This window comes from Gracilinanus agilis, chromosome X (genome assembly GCF_016433145.1).
Source record: "Gracilinanus agilis isolate LMUSP501 chromosome X, AgileGrace, whole genome shotgun sequence".
Taxonomy (NCBI): domain Eukaryota; kingdom Metazoa; phylum Chordata; class Mammalia; order Didelphimorphia; family Didelphidae; genus Gracilinanus; species Gracilinanus agilis.
In genome coordinates, this window is record NC_058136.1 from 28,141,170 (window position 1) to 28,159,834 (window position 18,665).

The window sequence follows — 18,665 nt, forward strand, 5'->3', positions numbered from 1 at the left end:
CATAATTACAAATTGCCTTCCAAAATGGTTGGGTCAGTTGACAACTCCATCAGCAATGTCCCAATTTTACAACATCCCCTCCAACATTTATCATTTTCCATTACTGTTATACTGGCCAATCTGATAGGTATGAGGTGGTACCTCAGAGTTGTTTTAATTCACATTTTGCTACTCAAGAGGGATTTAGAACATTTTTCATTCGACTTGCTAGTTTTGATTTCATTTGAAAACTGCGTATTCATATCCTTTGACCATTTGTCAATTGAGGAATGACTTATACATTTGACTTAGTTCTTTATGTATTTGAGAAATGAGACCTTTATCAGAGGAATTAGTTGTAAAATTTTTTTCCTGGTTTGTTGTTTCCCTGCTATTCTTGGTTGCATTGGTATTGTTTGTACAAAAGATTTTTAATTTAATATAATCAAAATTATTCATTTTACATCTTGTAATGTTCTCTATTTCTTGTTTGGTCATAAATTCTTCCCTTCTCCATGGATCTGACAGGTAAACTATTCTATGTTCCCTTAATTTACTGCAACATCACCCTTTGCATCTAAATCATATACCCATTTTGACTTTATCTTGGTATATGGTGCAAGATAGTTTTTGACATACTTTTTTCCAGTTTTCCCATAAGAGTTTTACAAATAGTGAGTTCTTATGCCAAAATCTGATATCTTTGAGTTTATCAGACCCTAGATCACTGATGTTATTTATAATCCACCCTTCTATTTTTTAAGGCAGTACCAGATTGTTTTGATGATTACCACTTTATAGTACAGTTTAAGATCTGGTACTGTTATGCCACCATCCTTCACTTTTTTTCATTAGTTCCCTTGATATTCTTGATCTTTTGTTCTTCCAGATGAATTTTGTTATTATTTTTAGTTCTATAAAAGAGTTTTTTGGTAGTTTGATTGGTACAACATTGAATAAGTCAATTTACGTAGGATTATCATTTTTATTATGTTAGCTTGGCCTACCTAAGAGCAATCACTGTTTTTCCCATTGTTTAGATCTAACTTTGTGTGAAAAGTGTTTTGTAATTTTGTTCATATAATTCATGCATTTGGTTTGGCAAATAGATTCCCAAGTATTTTATATTTCTAGAGTGATTTAAATGGAATTTCTCTAACTCTTGCTGCTGGGCTTTGATGGCAAAATGCAGAAATGTTGATGATTTATGTGGGTTTATTTTGCATCCTGCAACTTTGCTAAAATTATTATTTTAACTAGTTTTTTTAATTGATTCTCTAAGTATGGCATCATATCACTCGCAAAGAGTGATAGTTTAGTTTCCTCATTGCCTACTTTAACTCCTTCAATTTCTTTCTCTTCTCTAATTGTTATAGCTAGAATATTCTAGAACAATATTAAATAATAGTGGTGACAATGGGCTTCCTTGCTTCACTCCTAATCTTATTGAGAAGGCTTCTAACTTATCCCCCATTGCAGATGATCCTTGTTGATGGTGTTAGTTATTACTTAATATTTTAAGAAAAGGCACTTTTATGCCTGTTCTTTCTAGTGTTATTCATAGGAATGGGTGTTGTATTTTGTCAAAGGCTTTTTTCTGCATTTATTGAGATAATCATGTGATTTCTGTTAGTTTGGTTATTGATATGGTCAATTATACTGATAGTTTTCTTAATATTAAATCAACCCTCCATTCCCGATATAAATTCAACCTGGTCATAGTGAATAATCCTTGCGATAAATTAATATAGTCTGTTTGCTAGTATTTTATTTAATATTTTTACATCAATATTCATTAAGGAAATCAATCTGTAACTTTCTTTCTCTGTTTTTGCTCTTCTTGGCTTAGGTATCAGCACCATATTTGTGTCATAAAAAGAATTTGGTAGGACCCCTTTTTTGCTTATTTTGCCAAATAGTTTATATAGTATTTGAGAATAATTGTTCTTTAAATGTTTGATAGAATTTACTTGTGAATCCCTCTGGCCCTGGGGATTTTTTCCTGGGGGGTTCATTGATGGCTTGTTTATTTTTTTCTGAGACGTGACTTTTAAAGTATCCTATTTCCTCTTTTGTCAATCTAGGCAGTTTATATTTTTTGAAATATTCTTCCATTTCACCTAGAGGGTCAGATTTATGTTCATATCATTGGGCAAAATAGCTCCTAATGATTGCTTTAATTTCCTCTACATTGGGAGGTGAATTCATCATTTTCATTTTTGATACTGGAAATTGGATTCTCTTCTTTATTTTTTAAAATCATATTAATCAAAGCTCTACTTTATTTGTTTTTCCCCATAGAAACAACTCCTAGACTTATTAGTTCAATAGTTCTTTTACTTTCAATTTGATTAATTTCTCCTTTGATTGTTAAGATCTCCAAATTAGTCTTTAATTGGAGATTTTAAATGTGTTCTTTTTCTACTTTTTTAGTTGCATGCCCAATTCATTCATCTGTTTTTTTTCCTCTATTTTATTGATATAATCATTCAGGGATATAAATTTTCTGGAGTATCACTTTGGCTATATCCCATAAATTTTTATATGTTGTCTCTTCATTGTCATTCTCTTTAATAAAATCAGAGATTTACTCTATAATTTGTTCTTTGACCCACTCCTTTTGAATAGATTATTTAGTTTCCATTTAATTTTTAATTTGCCTTTCCATGAACACTTATTGATTATAATTTTTATTGCATTATGATCTGAAAACATTGCATTTATTATTTCTGCTTTTATGCATTTGTTTGTGAAGTTTTTATTCCTTGGTCTGTGGTCAATTTTTGTATATGTACCATGTATTACTGAAAAAAATTGTATTTCCCTTTTTATCCCTATTCAGTTTTCTCCGGATATCTAACATGTCTAAAATTTCATTCATTGCCTATACTTCTTTTTTTTTTATTAGATTTATCTAGTTCTGAGAGAGGAAAGTTGAGGTCCTCCACTAGTATAGTTTTACCATTTCCTCCTTAAGTTCCTTTAGTTTCTCCTCTAAAAATCTGGATGCTATATCATTTGGTTCTTATATGTTAAGTACTGATATTACTTCATTGTTTATACTGTCTTTTATCAAGATGTAATTACCTTCCTTATCTCTTAATCAGATCTGTTTTTGCTTTAGCTTTGTCTGAAGTCATGATTGCTATTCCTGCTTTTTTTGTCTTAGATGAAGCCCAAAAGATTCTGCTCCAGCCTCTTACCTTTACTGTGCATATGTCTACCTGCCTGAAATGTGTTTCTTGTAAACAATATATTGTAAGATTCTGATTTTTAATCCACTTTGCTCTCCATTTCTGTTTTATGGGTTCATCCTATTTATATTCACAGTTATGATTACCATCTGTATTCCCCTCCATCTTGTATTCCCCTTTTAATCCTATACTTTCTCTTTTCACTCTGTCCCTCCATATAAGTGTTTTGTTTTTAATCACTCCCCATTCCCCCTCCCTTATATTACTCCCCTTACTACCACCACCCTTCTTATTCTCCTTACACTTCTCTATAGGGTAAGATAAGAATATATACCCCAATGAGTCTTATTCCCTCTCTGAGCCAGTTCAAATGAGAGTAAAGTTTATGTATAACCTGTCACCATCCTCATCCTTCCCTCCACTGTAATAGTCCCCTGTACACACCTCTTTATGAGATATCATTTATCTCATTTTACCTCTCTCTTCCCATTTCTCTCAGTGCAATCCTCTTTTTCACTCCCGATTTGTTTTTTAAAAAATATCATCCTGTGTAAATAGGATTTTGTACCTTTGGACTTCATCTCCCAGAATCCCTTTCCCTTTGTCCCCACGTCACGTGCTTATATTTTATCAATAAACTTATGTGTAACTCCGCCCTCTCTTTTTCTCTCTTCTCCCACATGCGAGGCTGGGAAACTCTCTTTACTAAGGCTATCACTTTCCTCTACTTCAAGTTATTATGAATAAATCTTATAAAAATAATACTTGGAATATTGGATATTAATTTTTAATCTTACAATCTTAATCAGCTTACTACCATACCCTCTGTCTATGTATACTTCTTTTAACTACTATTATAATGATAAAAATTTTAAGAGTTACAAATACCATCTTTCTATGTAGAAATATAAACAATTTTGACCTTATTGAGTCCCTTCAATTTTTTCTTTCTTATTTACCTTTCACATTTTTGTGTTTCTCTTCAATTTTGTATTTGGAGATCAAATCTTCGGTTTAAGTCTTGTCTTTTCTTCAGAAATGCTTGGAAATCTTCTATTTTGTTAGATGATCATACTTTCCCCTGAAAGAATATAGTCAGTTTTGATGGGCAGGTAGATTCTTGGGTTGTAAACCCAATTCTCTTGCCTTCTGGAATATAATATTCCAAGCCTTCCAGTCCTTCAATGTAGAAGCTGCCAGATCCTGTATAATCCTGATTGGGGCTCCATGATATATGAATTGTTTTTTTCTGGTTGTTTGTAGCATTTTCTCCTTGGCCTGTGAGCTCTTGAACTTGGCTATAATATTCCTGGGAGTTGTCATTTGGGGATTTATTGCAGGAGGTGGTCTGTGTATTCTTTCAATTTCCATTTTACCTTCGTGTCCAAGACTATCAAGACAGTTTTCTTTGATAATTTCTTGTAATATGATGTTTATGTTTTTTATCATGGCTTTCAGGTAGTCCAATACTTCTTAAATTGTATCGCCTAGATCTATTTTCTGCATCAATTGTTTTTACAATGAGATATTTCATGCTATCTTCTATTTTTTCATTCTTTTGATTTTGTTTTATTGTTTCTTGATGATTTATAAATCATTAGCTCCTGTTTACCCAATTCTAATTTTTAAAGAATGATTTTTCTTTCATGACCTTCTGACCCTTCTTTTCCATTTGGTCCATCCTACTTTTCATGGAACTCTTCTCTTCATTGGATTCCCCCCCTTTTTCCAATAGATCAATTTTGTTTTTTAAAGGAATTCTTCTTCACTGGATTTTTGTGCCTCTTTTTTCACTTGACCAATTTTGCTTTTACCTGTTATTTTCTTTGACATTACTTTCATTTCTTTTTTCCACTTTTCTTTCACCTCTCATTAGATTTTTGTATTCCTTTTTGAGTTCTTCCAGCACCTGAGACCAACTCCCAGTTTTCTTTGAAGTTTTGTATATGGTGCTTTGTTCTCACTATCCCTTACTTAGACTTTGCCTTGATTTTTGTCTCCATAGAAATTTTCTAGGGTTAGGTATTTCTTTTGCTGTTTGCTTTTATTTTCCTAATCATTTTTTGCCTGTGGACTGGGAGTTCTGAAAGCTGATGATTTTGTCTCCTCTAGTAATTGTTTGCAGGACTCATCACTGTGAGCTATTTTGCCCTAGGGGCTTCATCACAGGCTTGAAAGTGCCAAATGCTACAGACTTCAGGGCTTCACTGTGGGCTGGTGCCAAGGCTTGGGACTCCAGGTGGTGGGTGTGGGGTGCTCTGTTGTTAGCTTAGGCAGGATCGCAGGATCCTCAAGTTGGCCTAGGCCCAGACTTGGAACAGTAGGTGGGGTTGGTCAGTCTGCACTCCTGTGGGCAGTTTTACTTCTGGTTCTTCTTTATCCCATGAAAATCAACTCTCTCTTTCTGCCTACCTTTTAAGTTGTTTCCTGCAGGATAGCCCCCCTCACTTCATCTTGTTGTTGGTTTTGTGAATCCTGTAGTTTTGAGGCACTATTTTAAGTTTTGTTTGGGAGGATTCTCAGAGGAGTTCCAGTTTTTGCTGCTATTAAACTACCATCTTGGCTCTGTATCCCCTACCCTTTGCCATTTTTAAAGTACTATACATAGAAAAGCCAGATCTCATTTTCATCAGTCCCCTCGAGACCCTGGAAAACATGCAGTGGAAATTGGTCCATGGTAAAAGGCTCCAAGTTCCTATCATGTGAAAAAAGATGTACACTCAAATGTTTACCACTCTTGATGAAGAGAGCTCTGCCAGTGATCCATCTGAGGAAATGTTCTTTGGCTTATGAGTCTCTCCCTTTCCCATAGACTTAGGTGAAGGTTCATCTGGAAATTCCGTCAACCCAATGGAAATCCCACCTTTTCAAGACAAAGACAATGAGAGTATTGGTGAGTGTATCCTAAAGAAGCAATTGTGTGTTTTCTCTATAAGAGCTGTTGTCCCTCAGCATCTAGGATTCATCCGCAACATATGCACTGGCAACTGTGGTAGAGTATAGCACAAAGACCATAGAGAGCTGTTTCCCCAAATCCATCCTTCTTAGCAGACCTAGATTTTAGAAAACTTGGGATCAGGTCTCAAGTTATATGACTCCTGGCAAAATAGTCACATTCAACTCTGCTATCATGTTAGTGCCTGTTATGGGCCAGGTACAATGTGCACAAATGGGAACATATAAATACATACAAAGCATACATAAAATAACTACAAAATAATTTCAGGATGCAAAGGCATTTTCCAAGAAGTATCATCCATTTTAGCCATGTGCTTCAAATGCCAAACTGAGGAGTTTATAGTTTTCCCAAAAGATAGTAGAGAAACCCTGAAGTTCCCTTAAAGAGACAGATGCACACTTTACAAATATCAATTGGACAGCTGTGTGGGGGGTAGATGAGAGGGAGTGAGACTAGAGTTGGGTAAAAAGGTGATGAAGGTTTCAATTGGTAAGGGCAATGAGTAAAGAAGTATTCGAAAAAGGAGAAGTACAGTGGAGGTAGAATTGATGACAACTGATTGGATGTAGAGAGTGAAAGAGAACTGAGAAAAGAAGAGGTCTTATTTCAACCTGCTACATTTCATATGCTTGAAGTTTAGTCAGATGAAAATATCTAACAGACAGCTGGTGATACATGGGCTGACTGGAGAGATAACTGCCAATGATGCAAGCTTTTAAGAGCCATTTGAGATGAAGGCATGGGATCCTTAAGATCCTCAAGTGAGTGATCACCAAGCCTCTCTGCATGGACCCCAGTTTCCTCTTTAATAAATTGGGAGATTGATGGGATCTGTGATCTCACTATAGGTATAGGTAACTGCCTGGGAAGGAAACTTCCTTTAAACCCATTCATGTCAGTACTTTCTCTAGAGGGTTGGTTGCCTAGAGTGCTGAGAGTTTTAGTGACTTGTCCAGGGTATCAAAATCAGTATGGGTGAGAGGCAAGATATGAACCCATGGCCAGCTCTTTATCCATGAGAAACCTCTTTATCCATGAGAAACCAAATGTAAAGCATGAAGTAAATATCACTTACTCTCATTTTTTTAGCCCAAAAAGTACCTGTTATGAACACTAGAGCCATGGATCCAGGATAGCACTTAGGTTATCTAAGTGGAATAAAAAGATACATTTCTCTATAAAGGGGTCCTGACCAAAACCAAGGAGCTCTTTGACCAGGTTTCCCTGTACTTGTGAGAGCCTATTTAAGGAATCAAGTACAATGGATAGAGTATTCAGCTTGAAGTTAAGAAGACCTAGATTCAGTAATCTAGCCTTGAATGTGAATTTGGACAAGTCACACAAACTCTTGAGGCTCAATTTCCTTAACTCTCTAATGGGGATGATAAAACTTGTAGTGCTTACCTTACTGGGTTGTAGGAAGGCACCAAACACAAAGTGTGGAAGCTGTATATGTACCCAAAAACTCATGGGTTGGGTACCACATCCCCCAATTGGTCCCAAATTGGAACCATGAGCAAAGCCTTTGCAAACTTGAAAGTACAAGGTAAATGAAAGCCTTTTAGGGTTATGTTCCTAAACCCCAGTATCCAAGCAGGAGAAAGGAAATTGAGTTCTGTCACATAGCTTTGGTATATTCATCCTCTCAATTTCAACTTTGAAAGCTGAGGAGTTTCTTTTTTGTTTGGGGATTCATGTTTCAAAGCAGATGTTTCTTCTCTAACTCTTTTCTTCTCTAGCCCAACCACTCTCTGGTAACTCTTCCTCCCCATGGGATAACGAACCAGACTGCTTCCAGGATCCAAACAAATGACCATTAAATCAATGCAAAATCCAAAGGCTACAACCCTCCATTTTCTGTTGTGGGATGGAGCCATGTAGAACAAGAAACCCTATATCAGTCCCTGCAATGTAATACTCTTTCCCATGAGATTTTCTTTTCCTATCTCTTTTTACAGACAACTTCTTACCTCTATTTGCTACTGACCCAATGCAAGCACTTACTGTTCAAGAGAAGGACTCTCTGGAGTCAGGTAAGGATTTCGTCATTGAGTCCCTAGAATTTTTCTCTTTCAAGTTCTTTACCTTTGTTGTGCCATGGTTTCTCCTGGTAGACTGGTGAAGCCTAGGGACCCTTTCTCAGAATTATGTTCTTAAAGGCATAAAATATATATAATGGCAAAAGAATCCAAATGTACCAAAATTGCTATTGAACTATTTTTTAAAGTAAGTTCATAGAACCCCAGTGAAAAACTTTGGTTCTAAGGATTTTGATTAAAACCCTAGCAAGATGTGGAAGTCATGTGATATCCTAAAAGAGATAACCTGGAATTATAGAGAGAAGACTGAACATGGAGCCACAGTGATATGAGTACAAATCTCTCCTTTGATACTTCCTAGCCATGTCAGTGGACAAGTCACCTAATTTCTCTTAGCCTCAGTATTCCCATCTGTAGAATGAGGCTAATATGACCCCTAAAGCTGACTTCACAGGGATCATTGGGATACTCAAAGGAGTCAAAGCTTTTTGCAAACTTTCAAGTACTATAGAAATTTCAATTACGGCAATTCAGTGACTCTTCTAGACACATTTGCATGGGCTATATCCAGATTCTGCTGTCATCCATTATACTAGTGGATAGTCCTAACTTTGTGACATCTACAAATGCACTTAACTATGCCGCTTGTGCCTTTAAATAACTCACTAATAAAAATGTGTAACATCATAGGGCTAAACACATTACTGGGCCATACCATTGAAGATCTTCCAAACCAACATTGAAACATTAATGACCACTCTGGGCAATTGGTCTGAATCAAACTGTGCTGGACAAGTCTAAATCTCACCATCTTCCTTGCCAAAATAACACAAGATGGTTTCAAACACTGTTCAAATATAGACAAACTATATTCTGAAGCTTTCCCCTTCTATTACCCTATTAGTAATAGCATCCAAGAAATAAATTTAGACATTATGACATATTCTTGATGAAGTCAGAATTGTTTGTTTGTTTTTTTATGATTGTTGCTTTCTTTTCTAGACATTCACTAACACTTCCTTTAATAATATGGTTTAGAATTTTTCTGGAGATCAAAGTCTAGCTAAAGGGTTTGACCAGTGATTCCCAAAGTGGGCGCTACCACCCCCTGGTGGGTGCTGCAGCGATCCAGGGAGGCGGTGATGGCCACAGGTGCATTTATCTTTCCTATCAATTGCTATTAAATTTTTAAAAAATTAATTTCCAGGGGGCTAAGTAATATTTTTTCTGGAAAGGAGGTGGTAGGCCAAAAGACTTTGGGAACCACTGGGTTCAACTTTGCAGATTCTATCCTCTAACCCTGAAAATAAAAATAGCATTTACTCTCTCCTCTAGTCCAATCCTGTACAACCTGCTCCAATCCCAACCCCCATATTGCAATGAGCAAGATTTACTCTTAGGTTCCAAATGAGTGACCCTCAAGTTGATGCAAAAACTAAAGGCTGATGAGGCCTCAATTTCTCTTGAGTGAAAAAACTTAGTCCATGTAGAAGAAGAGTGGCTAGACCAGTTCCTGATGCAACACGTGAACCTCTTTCCCACATGCTTTTCTTTTTCTTTTTACAGCCACATATGTACCTATGTATGCCAATGAACCAGTATCACCGTATACTTTGGATGATAAAGATGTTCTGGATGCAGGCAAGGGTTTTCTTATTGCGTCACTAGAATTCTTTTTAAGGGTTTTGATTAATGACCTAGCAATGCATAGAAATCATGTGAATCACACCTATGACCACTCCATGTGGACCATTCTCCAATCATTTTCAAAATGTGTCCTAAATGAAGTAACTGCCTAGAATGGTATATAGAATGGTGAGTATAGGGTCAGAAAGACCTGGGTACATATCTCATGCTTCTTGGCAATGGCCATTGGCAAGTCACTGAAACTCTCTGAGCCCCACTATCCACATCTTTGGAATCGGGATAAAGGGACCTATTTTACCGACCTCAAAGGGCTATTAAGAAGCTCAAATGAGCCAATGTTTATAAAGCTGCTGCTTCTTTTTTTGCAACTTTTAAAGTCCTATATGAAGGCCAGTTATTATTGTCCTACCTTTCCAGCCCATGAAGTACCTGCAGAAGAAGTTCACCCATGAAAATAAGCATTGATGTTATATCAGCTTCATTCTCTACCCTAGCAATTCAGTCTCTATTCTTTCCTTGGACTATGTTTATTAATATGTTCTAGCAACTGGCTCTGCCATCCTGTCTCACTTCTCTAACCACCTAAACTAGACATATCCCAGGATACATGAAGCCAGGATGCTTCTGGTATTATAATTGAACAGGAACCTCATGCCAAAATACCAAGTCCCCTGAGCCCTACAAAAAGACAGAGCTAAGACAAAGGGAGCATATTCCATGAGCCATCAATGGGATTCTCTTTCTTTCTCTAATAGACTCATATACATCTTTATTCTCAATTGATTCAATGCCACCATTTACTCCTGAAGACAAGGAGAATCAGTCTGTTGGTGAGTATTTTATCATTTAGCAACTAGAATTGCTCTTTAAGGGTTTTGATTCATAGCTTCAAGGGGTATGGAAATTGAATTGCACTAACATCCCTTTCATGTTTATGGCCCAATCATATTAGAAACATGTTCTTCTAGATCACCCTTTTAAATGAGAAGGTAATGTGTGACAGTGAATGTAGTGCTAGTCAAAGTTAGGAAGGCATTGTTTCAAATCTTACCCATAATATTCTCTAGCTGTGTGACCCTAGGCAAAATCTTTTAACTTCACTACAACTTAGTTTCCTCATCTGCAAAATGAAGATAATAATGCCTACAATACTCCTCTTCCAGGGCTATTGTAAAGCTCAAATGAAATACTGTGTCTGTGGTTCTTTTTAAAAAAAAACTTTGTCTTCCCACCTTAGAATCACTACTGTGTATTGGTTCTAAGGCAGAAGAGTGATAAGGGCTAGGAAATGGGGTGAAGGGACTTGCCCAGGGTTACATAGCTGGAACGTGTCTGAGGCAAGATTGGAACCCAAGACCTCTTGTCTCTAGGCCTGGCTCTCAATCCACTGAGCTACCCAGTTGCCCCCTATGTTTAATGTTCTTGTTGGACTTTCAAGTATTCTTTGCCTCTTCCCCTTCTATATTTTTGACTATGTGTTTAAAACACTGACCCACAGTGATATATCACTAGGTAGTGATATCTTTATCCTCTGGCTCAAAAGGAAGTATTATATTTTGGTTAATAAGTTCAACAATGACTGCTCTCCCTTCTAATCCCTCTTCTTTAAAGTAATTTCACCCTCTTTCCCAGAAATGCACTAATTCCAAATTATTCTAGTCTCATAACAAGGGAATATAAAGTTTACACAAATAAATATATGCATATATTCCATTCAAATATTCAAATTATACATCTATATCTATATATATATCTACAAAGCTATACAAAAGAGATGGACCTTCTTTAATATGATCAAAACATCTCTAAATCCAAGAGATGGTATTAATTTTGTAAGAGGCAGCAGCTAAGATGGCACTATAATGGATAGAGCTTAAGACCTGGAGCCAGGAGAACTTGAGTTCAAATCCATCCTCAGACACTTCTTAGCTGTATGCCTCTGGGCAAGTCACCTCATCTTGTTTGCTTCAGTTTCCTCATCTGTAAAATGAACTAAAGAAGGAAATAGTAAACCACTTCAGTGTCTTTGCAAAGGAAACCCCAAATAGGGTCCCAGAGAGTCAGAAAAAAACTTGAAAATACCCTCATCCTTAGTCTTCTTTGTCCTAGAAACGCTGGCAGTAGGAATAAGACTTGTGAATGAAAATAAAGACATAAATGTCAGCCAAAAGACAAAAGTGCCAGGATTTGAGGATAAAATAAGAGTGTACTTAGAAAATTCCAGAGAATCAAAAAAGAAATCAAATGAGTCAGTTAATAGTATTAGTATGGTTGCAAAATAAAAGTTAAATTCCTAAAAGTCTCCAACGTTTCAACAAATCACAAACAGCAAGCACTAAAGAAATCTTATTCAGAATAACGGAATATCAATTATCTATGAGTTACCCTCCTATAACAACAAATCAACAAACATTTATCAAGTGCCTACTGTATGTCAGGCACCAGAGACACCAAGACAAAAAGTCTCTCCCCTCAAGGAGCTTAAACCTTTGTTTAATGATACATACATATACACACAGACACCCATGATAGCCATTAATAACATCACAAAACACTATAAAAATAAAGACAAATGAATAACTAAAGCAGTATTAATTGGCCATGGCTAGGTTATGCAAGCATATTGCCCAAATTAATTTATAAATTTAATAATATGGTAATCAAATGACCAAGGAAATACATTTTAGAACTGGATAAAATAATGTATTCAGAGAAACAAAAGGTCTAGAATCTAGAAATAAGAAAAAAGGAGGGGAAATGAAGGGAGTATCATATTAAGAGACCTAAAATATATCATGAAGGTTTAATCATTAAAATGATTTGGTAGTTATTTAAACAAAACACCCAAGTCTATCAATGGAGTTGATCAGTAGATACATGAAAACTAAAATAAAGTGAAAATAGCAGGTTAGCATCTGCTAAAGCCAACATAAAACTCCTAGGAAAGGGATTCTCTTTTTGACAAGAACTACTGGGAAAACTAGAAATCAGCTTGTCAAAAATTAGGTGCAGATCAGCACATGAACATTTCTATGAATTAATGGAAAGCCGGTGAAAGAAGTGGGCAGGGGTGGGGGGAAGAGAAAGAGAGACAGAGAGATCTAAACCACAGTAATATAAATCAAAGAACCCAGCTTCTGTTGAGTGATATAACCAACACCAATATTGGTTCTAAAGAGCAGATAATGAAAAATAGCAGGGGAATGTCAAGGGTAGAATGCTGCATATGGTGCCAGATACGGTTATTTTGTCTATTGATTTTTGTTGTTGTTATTCTTTGGTTATTTGATAAGCACATATTAAGCATCTATGTTAGGCTCTGGTGGGGTATCAAGACAAAAAAATAGTCGCTGACCTCAAAAAATTTCTGCTTTTCTTTGTTACAAGGGAGGGTTCAATTCCCAGGTCAAGGTAGGGGTATAGGAGAGGAAATATCCAGTAATACAAGATGGCCCTAAAATCTAAGTGCACTTTAAGCCATTCAAGCCTATAACTACACTTAGATTTTGGAGGCATGCTAAATAAGACAAAAGATATCAAATAAAATGGATTTTTTTAAAGAGGTCATGGGCTCAAATGTCTGCAACTCCTCTTATACCACAGAGTTCCTTGTTTGGGTGCACAAAAACCTATCCAATTTAGGATTCTCTTCTCTGTACCTAGTGCCTGACATATAGCATGGGCGAAAAAAATGCTAGTTGACCAACTGTTTATGTTTCTTGTCCCTTGTCTTATGATAGCCTCCTATCTACCAATGTATCCCGTAAACACCATGGAAGCAAGTTCTTTGGAAGAACTTCCTGAAGGTGAGCATCTTGTTTCTGAACCCCCTCAAATGCCTTTCTTGGTTTTTTTTTGATGCAATAAGGGAATTGTTAGAAATGCACGACAGGATCATAACAAATAGCCTTTTATGTACTTAAATCATAGAGGGACCTAAAGAGATCTATCTGCAAAGGATCATGGGAGGCAGCATGATGCAATGGGAAGAGCACCAACTACAATTTATCTTCTTTATTTCATTGTTATTTTTCTCTTGTTCACCTGTCTGACGAACCCATTTGGGTTTTCTTGGCAAAGATACTGCAATGACTTCTAATTTCTTTTCCAGTTCATTTTACACATAAGGAAACTGAGGCAACAAGTTAAGTGACTTGCCCAGGGTCACAAAGCCTATGTCTGAATCCAGATTTGAACTCAGGTCTTCCTGACTCCAGGTCCAGCACTCCGTTCACTAGAGCAGCAGTACTTAGCTGTCCCTTAATTTCATTGAGGAGGTAGAAGGAGTCAGAAAAAAGAGGATGGGAGAGATGGTTGCTGAAAAATATTGACTCTGCCAGTCACATTAGAGGCTGATACTGAAAGGAATCTAGTTTTGTTTTTTGTTAACAGGGGAAAGTTAAGCAGGCTAGACTAGATGGACTCTTGAGTCCCTTCCAAGCAGTAGATCTTATATGTTACCTTGGGCAAGTCTCTTCACTTCCTTGGGCCTTATTTTCCTCTTCTGTAAAATGAAGGAGTTGAACTACATGGTTTCTGAAGCTTCTTTTCAACTTAATATCTATAATGCTATTGAATGTATCCAAGTTATAGGGATTTGATGAGGTGGGGCAAGAGTACAGAAAAAAAAGTGGGAGATCACTTCTGCAAAGGTACCAGGGCAGGACATGATAGATCAGGTACAGGGAACAGAATGTGGAGGAAGGTGAATGACGTGGAAAAACATAGAAAATAGACAAGAAATGGAAGCGAGAGCCACATTTTGCAGGGTTTTAAATGCCAACCTGAGCAATTGGTATTTTATCCTGGAGTCAGTAGGGAGCCACTGAACATTCCTTAGTTGAAAATAACTCAAAATGTTACATGTGGATATCAGCTTGGCAGCTGCGTGGAGGATGGGTGCAAGAGGGGAGTGACTAGGTCGAGACATCAATTGAGGAGGCCACTGCAATCATTCAAGCAAAAAGTGATGAGGCCCTTTCTGGACTTGGCAAATTATTTCATCTCCTTGAGCTTCAGTCTGCTTCTTGGTAAAGTAAGAAGGTTGGACTCAGTGGCTTCTGAGGTCCATTCTAATCCTCAATTCAATGATTCTATTCCAGCTCTAGCTGGAAAGAACCTCAAAAGCCATCTCAAGACAAGCTCTCTATTTTTATACTGTTGTCATGCCATCTATTGAAAAGCATTGGATACCTTTCATTATCCTCTGTTTGGGTAGTCAGAGGCCATATTTTTGTTTATTAAAGTTCCTTCTTTCCTGAAACTCCTGCCCCTTACCATTCAATAAACCAGCCTGCTCCTGGATCCACAGTGAGTGTCAGAACCATAAAGAAGGTACAGCTCTCACATGGCCACGGCTCTTGCTAGGAGTTGAAGTTATTGTGTCAGTGGCTACTCTGTCTTGATTCTTTTTTTTCTTCTTCTAACAGGACCAAGTGCACCAATATATGCTCTTGAACCAGTTGAATCTCTAGAGAACAGTAACCGACAACTTGGTATGTGGACATTTCATGATTAAGGCTTTTAAATTTTTCTTTCTGAGGGTTTTTCTTCATAGCCTGTGTATGAGAGTCCTTTGATTAAAAAGATGTTTTATTTTACCAATTACATGTAATAACAAATTTCCACAGAATTTTCCTGAAGTTATATGATACAAATTGTCTCCCTTCCTCCCTTCCCTCCCTCTTCCTGGAGCTGGCAAGCACTTTAATATGGGATATACATGTATTATCATGTAAAACATATTTCCATATTGTTCAATGTTTTAAAAGAATGCTCATATGAAACCAAAACCCGCAAATAAAAACCACAATAAATAAAAGTGAAAAATCACATGCTTTTAGCCGAGCTCTTTGTGGTGGCAAAAAACTGGAAAATGAGGGGGTGTCCCTTGATTGGGGAATGGCTGAACAAATTGTGGTATCTGATGGTGATGGAATACTATTGTGCTATAAGGAGCAATGAACTGGAGGATTTCTATGTGAACTGGGAGAACCTCAATGAACTAATGCAGAGTGAAATGAGCAGAACCAGGAGAACATTGTACACAGAAACAAAACATTATGGAATAATCCAATGTAATGGACTTTGCTACTAGTAGCCATGCAACAAGCCAGGACACTCCTGAAGGACTTCTGTAAAAGAATGCTATCCACATTGAGAGAAAGAACTATGGGAGTAGAAATGCAAAAGAAATACTTATGACATCACTTACACATGTATATGTGGGTATATGATTTGGGGTTTAGGCCCCCCCAAAATTGCTCTATATCAAAAATGAATAATATGGAAATAGTTATCCAGTGACAACATTTATACAACTCAGTGGAATTGCTTGTTGACTCTAGGAGGGGGAGAGAAGAAGAGAGGGAAAGAAAATGAATCATATAAACATGGAAAAATATTTTTAAAAAAATAAATTAATTTTAATAAAGAAAAAAAGAAAGATCACATGCTTTGATCTACATTCCTATTCCAATAGTTCTTTCTGTGGAGGTAGAGGACATTCTTTTTCATAAGACTTCAGAATTGTCCTGAATCTTTATATTGCTGAGTTAGCTAAATCTATCGTGGTTGATCATTTATGGGAGGCTTTTGAATGGTATTAATGATCACTGCCCAAACATAGTAGAAGGATAGTCCAGATGGATAGAATGCTTGGAGTTTGAGGGGGCAGCTGGGTGGCTCAGTGGATTGAGAGCTAAGCCTGGAGCTAGGAGGTCCTGGGTTCAAATCTGGCCTCAGACACTTCCTAGCTGTGTGACCTTGGGCAAGTCATTGAACCCCCATTGCCTATCCCTTACTGCTCTTCTGTCTTGGAACTGATACATAATGTTGATTCTAAGGCATACGGTAAGGGGTTTTTTAAAAAAAGAATGCTTGGAGTTTGAAAGACCTGGGGACTGTAGCAAGTCAATCTTTTTGAGCCTCGATTTTCTTATCTCTAAAATTGGGATAGTTTTTGAACTGTACCTTAGAATCATCACTGTGGCAGCTATATGGAGGATGGATTGGAGTGGGGTGAAATTTGAGACAGCAAGACCATTTCATCTAATGGTATTCTCTTATGTTTTTCTTTTTCCAGATGTAGAGAACTTCTTGCCTTTCTTCTCCGATGACCCGATGCAAATGCCTACAAACCAAGATACTCAGGCCCTGTGTATGGGTGAGCATTTCTTCATTAAGCCCCTGGAATTTTTCTGTGTGTTTTGATTCAGTCTAGTGCCTTATGGAAGTCATCCAAATTGCATGAGCAGCCACCCCTCCTGGGGAATGTAGCCTAATGATGCTGTAAACTGCTCACCTACAGTACCCCTTTAAGGAAGAGGGCACTGTGACATGATGGCTAAAGAGCTGGGAGGAAGTACCATCAGAAAGATAAGGATTCAGGTGTCACCCTGACACATCCTAGTGATGTGACTATGAGCAAAGTCACAAATTCCCTGAGCTTCAGTTTCCACAGGTATGTAACTATTGCCCTCATATTCCACTCTGCTGGGTTGGTGGGAGGCGGAAATGAGACAATATATTTATAACACTAGAAACCTTAACGTGCCATATAAATGGCTGGTAATGATGACATGATGATGATGATGATTTTATTAGAAAGGGAAGAAAATCTCACTCCTCTGGTATTCTCTACCACTGCAGAGGAGGGAAGGAGAGTGGTGGCTCAAAGAGTACATATTAGCATGGCTTCACATGGATCTGGTACAGAACATTCTCAAGCTTCTTTACCTGTAGTGATCTTGTCCTTAGCCCAGATCTGTGGGGGTGAAGGCAGTAAGGAGGAGAAAGAACCAAAACTTAGGTGTGGAATAATTAATCTATAAACCCCAAGCAAAAGAACAGGTCACTGCAAAATAGATTCCTTAATGCAATTTATCATACATTGTCCTCAGTTCATGCAAATGAATAACGGAGAGTTCTTTGAGCCATGGGTATCCATATATCAATCTAAAACCACAAAATCTCAGAGTTGGAAAGTGACCTCAGAGGGCAGCTAATTCAACCCAGACCTGAGCAAGAACCCCCTCTAAACAATCCTAAGGAGCCATCCTCCTGAGGCAGCTGTAATTCTTAGAAGGTTTACTTCACTCTCCATCTTTTTTTCCAACTTTTGATTTACTTATTTCTATAAGTCTTGTGTTGCCCCAGTAGAATAAGTGCCTCCAAGGAAGAAGTTTATTTTTGTCTTTCTGTGGTGTCTTGCACACAGTAGCTGCTCAAAGGATGATTAAACTGAATGTTCACTATACTTTATACTCTTTCTGATATGGCATCTACTACATTTTGAACAGCAGATGACTTCATGGCAGCTACCAGCAAGTCTTATCAATGGACATGCTAAACTTGGCAGCTTTTCCCAATTGGCAAAACAGAAGTCAAGAACTAAGATCCCAGGGAGCGTTGCTGAGATTGTTTTTATCCTCTTGAAAATAATTTATCAGGAACACTTGTCATTTACAGTTCTGCTTGGCGTTATGGTCAGAAGCCACAAAATCACAAAGCTGGAAGGAACTTTGTAAACTATTTAGTCTAATGGTCTGTAAAATGCATGTATTACATTGTAGGGAGTATGGGAAGAAAATATTAGAACTTTTATTTGATCTTTCTTTAAAAAAAAGTAAAATTACACTTTACTAAATTTTAACATCTTGACACTATCTCAGTGTCTGTCATATGAGATATTCTGAGGAAAGAATGGGAGTTTCACAATGCAGAGGGTTTGACAGTGGATTTTGGAGTGATAGTCAGTACTTTTAGTTCAGCCATCACCAAGAGATGAGGGGGTCAGTGGATGTGAACAACCATTTTCCAAAAGAAGAATTACAAACAATTACCAGC

General features: G+C 37.1%; 1 protein-coding gene across 1 annotated transcript in view; it reads left to right on the plus strand.

The window, feature by feature from the left end:
• LOC123253614 overlaps positions 1–18,665 on the plus strand; it is a 39,967-nt gene that overhangs the window by 8,351 nt on the left and 12,951 nt on the right. The window contains exons 3-10 of the mRNA XM_044682783.1: positions 5,986–6,066; positions 8,091–8,165; positions 9,738–9,812; positions 10,574–10,648; positions 13,559–13,624; positions 15,248–15,313; positions 16,903–16,983; positions 17,562–17,628. Coding sequence (XP_044538718.1) covers positions 5,986–6,066; positions 8,091–8,165; positions 9,738–9,812; positions 10,574–10,648; positions 13,559–13,624; positions 15,248–15,313; positions 16,903–16,983; positions 17,562–17,628 — 586 coding nt within the window. The remainder of the gene's footprint in view (positions 1–5,985; positions 6,067–8,090; positions 8,166–9,737; positions 9,813–10,573; positions 10,649–13,558; positions 13,625–15,247; positions 15,314–16,902; positions 16,984–17,561; positions 17,629–18,665) is intronic.